The sequence below is a fragment of the Haliotis cracherodii genome, unplaced genomic scaffold (genome assembly GCF_022045235.1).
Source record: "Haliotis cracherodii isolate W230 unplaced genomic scaffold, xgHalCrac1.p SCAF_1, whole genome shotgun sequence".
Lineage (NCBI taxonomy): Eukaryota > Metazoa > Mollusca > Gastropoda > Lepetellida > Haliotidae > Haliotis > Haliotis cracherodii.
In genome coordinates, this window is record NW_027266264.1 from 31,437,975 (window position 1) to 31,444,371 (window position 6,397).

Sequence of the window (6,397 nt, forward strand, 5' to 3'; positions counted from 1 at the left end):
AGTGTCTGCAGAATAGAACACAACTCCTGAGATATATCGTTGTTTAAAGGGCTGCTAAAGTCGACAACCCCCTACAACAGTACGAAGGATAATGTCCGAATTCCCAAACCAAAACTTTGAGTACACTATATCATGGCCGAGATGCAGTAGGCAGTCCAATCCTACAAGGTACTCACGCATGTATCTAACTCACGCCTAATTGTATGTCACGTGTTCCCTGCAACTTAACGACCACCGAACGTGATAATCAGTATCACAATATTTCACAACATCTTGATTGCCATGATATACCTCGTAAGATAATACATAGCAACCCACGCGGCCAAAGTGTACCCTTATGTATCGCATTGCTTGTCTTCAATAATTTATCCTATATGGTGTGAAGAGTTTATGAAACTAGTTACATTTACTAAATAAAAGGCGACCATGCTTGTCGTAAGAGGCGACTAACGGGATCAGCTGGACAGGCTCGCTGACTTGGTTGATGCATGTCATCGTATCCCAATTGCGTGGATCGATGCTCATGATGTCAATCACTGGATTGTCTGGTCCAGACTCGATTATTTACAGACCGCCGTCATATAGCTGGAATATTGCTGATGGCGGCGTTACACAACAAACAATCACTCAATCAATCGATTGAAAAACTACGAACCCGTAATCACAAAAGAGCCGAGTGTTCACACTATAGTTGTGTGCCGAGGCAGCGAACTGTTAAAATACCACAGGAACTCATTAGTGTGTAGATTGGAACGGTTGAAAATCGAAATTAACAATTAAACCTACCTACCTCACGCCACACTCAGCAATACACAGCTGTATAAATGTTTAGTAACTGTTTGGTAACATAATCACGGTACAATATGTAAATAATACAATAATATCAAGTATAAATTAAAAAAAAAACATCTTGAAGTTTCATTTCATGCGACAAAAGCAGTTTATCAGTGCATGATCTTCATTACAAAAGCGAGGACGACAGAAATGAGGACCAGGCCAGGCGCCAACCTGGCACCACTGCAGAACCCTACTTTCTGACAGTGGATACTGGTTGTCAATGTCGAACAGTAGATTTCGTAGTTGCCGTACGTCGTGCACAGTTCCTGGCCTGAAAACAACGTGGTGAACAATTAGTTTACCAAAGAAATACTCAAGATCAAAATTGAGGTTTCTTTCATAATTTGGATTGTTTCATATTCCACTAAAATACATTGTCAATATACCTGTCTACCTGAAATTTACCTGAAATTATTTTCTGTTTTCTTAATAGGGATAGCTGCAGGTGGGCCAACGATTTCGTCAGTAGTTGAAGTATTTTGAGTTCGGGTATGCTCATCCATATGTTGGTTTTGTGCTGATAATAATTTCCGAAATTGTGGGTCCACTTTTGTCGCATTTTATATTTTAATCGAAACATTGGACCCACACTTGTAAATAGCCTCCATCAGGATGACTTAGTGCCGACAACAACCTGGAGTGTTTCCACAGTCGCCTCAATTCATCACTGAATCATCGTCATCCTAATCTCTACAGGTTCATCGAGATTGACAATCGACTTTCCAGACTGAAGGATCAGCTATCCCAGGGTGTCAAGACACCACTCCAGTTCTTGGATGCTGTTGGCAAACTTCTGAAGATGGACTAAGGTTGTGTGTGTGACAACCTCGATGTGAACTGTGATATTAATTTTAACTGGATTTTAATGGATCTTAAGGGATGGATGAATTAAAATGTTGAATTAAAATAAAGTAAAAGAGGGTATCAAACATCTTGAGTCATTTCTTTTGTCTATAATAAGACAAGTCCATTTTCATGATAGGGGTTAATTACCTGATTAACATGTGCAACCAGGTATGACCTTGTTGTTTTAAGGTGTCTCACAACTGGGCTGTCTTACTAATGGGAGGAGACCGTGCCGATAATATGTTTCTAAAATGTGGACCACTTATTTCCCGTCTTTGCTATGATCGAAACAAGTGTGCCCACACTTGTATATCGCCAGGCTTCAGTGATCGTTGGGCTGGCTTTGTGTTGATAATAAAAATTATAAATGTGGACCCACTTTTTTCCATTTCCGTCATTGTATTTACACCAGGGCGGACCACACTTATTAATCGCGGATTTGACTTACTAATAACAATTTGTTAATAACACTTGTTTTTAAATACAGGGAGCAAATGTAAGACACATATTGCTCAATTTTATTTCCCCATACGCTTTACCAATTGCTTTTGTTCAGGCCTAAGAATTCGCGATTTAATCATCCAACTTTGAGTTAATTTTGTAATGGCAGAATTGAGGTAAACATGATGTGTTTTGATTTCTGAGCTATACCAACTGTGCGTCCAGATTCAGTTTTGCGCTGACAAATCTACAGGGAACACAGTAAAATACATTGGAATCACACCGCGACTATGTTTGGCGTAAGAGGCAACTAACGGGATCGGGTGGTCAGGCTCGCTGACTTGGTTAAAGCACGTCATCGGTCCCAATTGCGTGGATCGATGCTCAGGATGTCAATCACTGGATTGTCTGACCCAGACTCGATTATTTACAGACCGCCGTCATATAGCTGGAATATTGCTGAGTGCGGCGTTAAACAACAAACAAACAAACAAACAAACACACCGTGTCGGTCTAATCCATGTCACCAAATGACCCAACAGAAGCATTATAAAGGTAAAGCATTATAGAGCTAACAAAGCATCTACTCACTAATGGAGTCACAGGCTTTACTTTCAGGTCCCGAAGGAATATATTCGTCGGTGCACGAAGACTTGGCAGTGCCCGCCTTGCATGCTGTACAGGAACTGTGCACTGAAACGTGAATCATTGATATTAGTGTATGTAAATTGTAAACTGCTATAATATGCTCCTCAACATTGTCAAAAAATATTCTACAACTCATTTAGATATAAGACTATGAACCTGTGGCTCACCTGGGTGGGTATGCAATAGATAAAAGCTAACAGTTTATGTTAAAAAAAGTTAATAGTGACATATTTTGTGTAAAAACTAACGGGCAATATGGTAGCCTGCTTGGTGAGGACTGTGGTTCATGCAGGAGACCAAGGTTCCATGCAAAAAGGGGTCCAGTACATGGAGGTAATTCTTAGTTTTATCTGTAGTAATATCGTTGCATTACTGTTTAAACAACGTACATTATTGCACAATGACAATGAGTTATTTTTCCTTCACAACATGAACAACCTTCTTTAAAAGTATTTTGATACTGAAATACATTTACGTTTTTCTATATTTGTTGGAATTTTTCCAACTTGTCTCATTAGGAAGAGTTCACATCCGTTATGAGAAGATTTTGCCAAGTGTATTCGTGTCTGTTCATGACACTGAGAGGCCAAGGGTCTATAGTACATGTTATATTGTAATGTGTGTATTTGCGATTATTATAAAGTAAGATATTTCGACCTTCGTAGATTCATATCATGCGCCATGGACATTGACAGTATTTTCGTTAATACCGCATTGTTACCAAATTTGAAATGTAGTGTTACCGAAACAGCACAGTAGAAGGAGAATACAGTTTAAATCTCAGCCTGGGCTCAAATCTCATGAGAGTGAATTTAAAGGGATTGATTTGAGTCTGCTACACTGGCCCATGTCATTAACATAGCCATCCCAAATATGTCATGCAGCTTTACGTTGACGTTATCATGGCGTCGTTATGACGCCTCCAGACACGACCACGCCTCTACATAATGAAAACATTACACGAAGCCATCAGCGAATCCCCTAGATTCAACACTCTAAACACCAGTCAGGCTAGAATGTGTCAATTGGTTATCGGTGCAATACGTGGTCACCGAACATGCAGATAAGCTGAATGCAGATATTGCAGTAACTTGAGTGAGTGAGTGAGTTGGGTTTAACGCCGCTTTTAACAGTATTCCAGTTATATCACGGCGTGTCAGCTTAATATGGGAGGAAAGCCAAAAGTGATGCAGGTCTAAGACGTTTACCACTTCGGTGAAACCCACGAGCACGGGTATGGTGATGACAAACCTAGAAACATAATCGGGGCGAACCGGGATTCAAACCCACAATCATAGGTTTCTTGCGTGTCCAAGGGACGCAACTCTGCACAGCGAATCGCGGCGCCTTAGACGACTGGGCCACCCGTGCCCCCTGTATTAACTTGAACACCCGTGGCCTGGTGTAAATGAACAGCGATTTGATTGGCCATTTGTGGTTGATTTCTTATTATCTATCCTGGAATTATGTTTTTGACATAGGGCGCCCTTAACATTTTGTGTCTGCAGAATACTGTTCGTAGTCAAAGAAGTCACAGACTAAGATACATTCGACATATTGGCTACCACAATCCAGTTATCAGTTTGAAATATGCAAATGGCCATCACGCGTCCATCACGCGGTTGAGGACCCAATCTGATAAGACTGCAATGTTTCTGGTGTGTTGGGGCGTTATGTTTTGGTTCCGAAACTGTTTCTCGCACTCATTTTTTCAAAGCTAATCTTTCTTCTGACAACCGATCATAACGTTTATAATTCACTATCATTACCGTGTTGGAGATCATATTACCAGGTTGACTCAGCCTTTAAGGAAGGCACGTGTATGTGTTTGAGAGCGCAAGATATGCACACCTGCAACTTCTACCAATAGGCTTCAGATAATTAATGTATGTAGGAAGTGTCATTCTCGTTCTCAAGGATCACATTAATACCTAAGGGGCGGTCAGGTAGCCTAGGGGTTAAAGCGTTCGCTCGTCACGCCGAGGGCCCGGGTTCGATTCCCGACATGGGTACAATGTGTGAAGCCAATTTCTGGTGTCCCCCGCCGTGATATTGCTGGAATATTGCTAAAAGCGGCGTAAAACCAAACTCACTCATTAATACCTGTAGTAAATAATGACCAACCAAGGCTAATGCTTTCATCGAAATCGTCTTCATTCCGCCGTCGTTTGACTAACTAGGGGTAACATGGTCTCCGCGCTCTGGGCAGTCATTCTGTCCACTAGACCGCGAAGGGGGTTTGAGGTATGAATGAGGAGACAGAATGACTGAGGAGGAGTGTACATATTACTCCTCAGATAATGACTTGGGTGTACATACACACTTGAAACTGTGAGTGAGTGAGTATTTCTTTACGCTGCTTTTAGCAATATTCCAGCAATATCACGACGGGGGACACAAGAAATGGGCTTCACACATTGTACCCATGTCGGGAATCGAACCCGGGTCTTCGGTGTGACGAGGGAACGCTTTAACCACTAGGCTACCCGACCGCACCCTTGAGACTGTGGACAACATGTCATACGACAAACACCGTCACCATTTGATAAATTCTATAATGATGTGGCTAACATACAACAACGTAATGAAACAGTCTGTCTTATCATACCTGTCTTACACAGTCCAGCAACATAGAACAGAATCAGAAGGGTCTTCATGTTGGGCCGCCAAACAACCTGTGTTCAGTTCTTCGTTGATGCGTGGATCGTTTGAACGTTGAACGTTGAACGTTTATTTATGAACAGACGGTTAACGGCAAATGTTTCGCAATAGCTTGATAAGTGTGGTGTTCGCCATGATACCGAGCACGTGGCATGCTATCCAATATCATGGTAACATGAATAAATTAACCTTGACAAACAACAGAGGAAGCCATTGTACTTTGAAACAGTGAAATGTATATTAGACAATGGTTAAGGAAAGCTGTATGGGTGTGTTGTTTACATAGATCTAATACTGATTGGTAGCGTCATCTTGTTTACATCATCATACATTTTGGAATCATATCTGAAACAGATGTATATTTATTCACTGGAGATAGTGTATGTGTACAAGTGCTTGCATATATATGGACAGTATATATTCATGACCATATCGAGATTTGTAACGTACACCTATAAGATAATCCAGCAATATCACGGCGGGGGACCCCAGAAATTGGCTTTGCATATTGTACCCGTGTGGGAAATCGAACCTAGGTTGTCGGCGTGACGAGCGAACAGTTTAACTACCGCTTTAACCGCCGCCCGCTGCCAAGAATATGTTTCATGTAAAGAAGAAAACATCGCGTTCCAACCTTCAATCCCTTATTAATGTTATTTTATTAATGCAGTACCCTTGAAGATCCGGGCTAGAGTTGGCCGTCAGCAACACATGCTTGCCTTAAGAAGCGACTGTGCTTGTCGTAACAGTTTATATGTAAACACGCGAATATGAAACTACATGATCACGTGGAGAAACGTGATACACCTGAGTATTTGCTACAAGGGGTAGTCCACTCGTGAATAACCGGGATGGAATAGGTCTTCAACAACCCATGCTTGCCGTAAAAGGCGACTATGCTTGTCGTAAGAGGCGAGTAACGGTATCGGGTGGTCAGGCTCGCTTGCATGGTTGATACATGTCA

General features: G+C 41.6%; 1 protein-coding gene across 1 annotated transcript; it reads right to left on the bottom strand.

Annotated features, from left to right (window-relative positions):
- Positions 1–944: 944 nt before the first annotated feature.
- LOC139463502 (uncharacterized) lies at positions 945–5,465 on the bottom strand. The gene is made up of 3 exons (XM_071244775.1): positions 5,381–5,465; positions 2,716–2,817; positions 945–1,108 (listed from the first exon to the last, which is right to left on the bottom strand). Exons 1-3 carry the CDS (start codon positions 5,427–5,429, stop codon positions 945–947), a joined length of 315 nt encoding a protein of 104 aa, XP_071100876.1. The 5' UTR covers positions 5,430–5,465.
- Between the last annotated feature and the right edge of the window lie 932 nt (positions 5,466–6,397).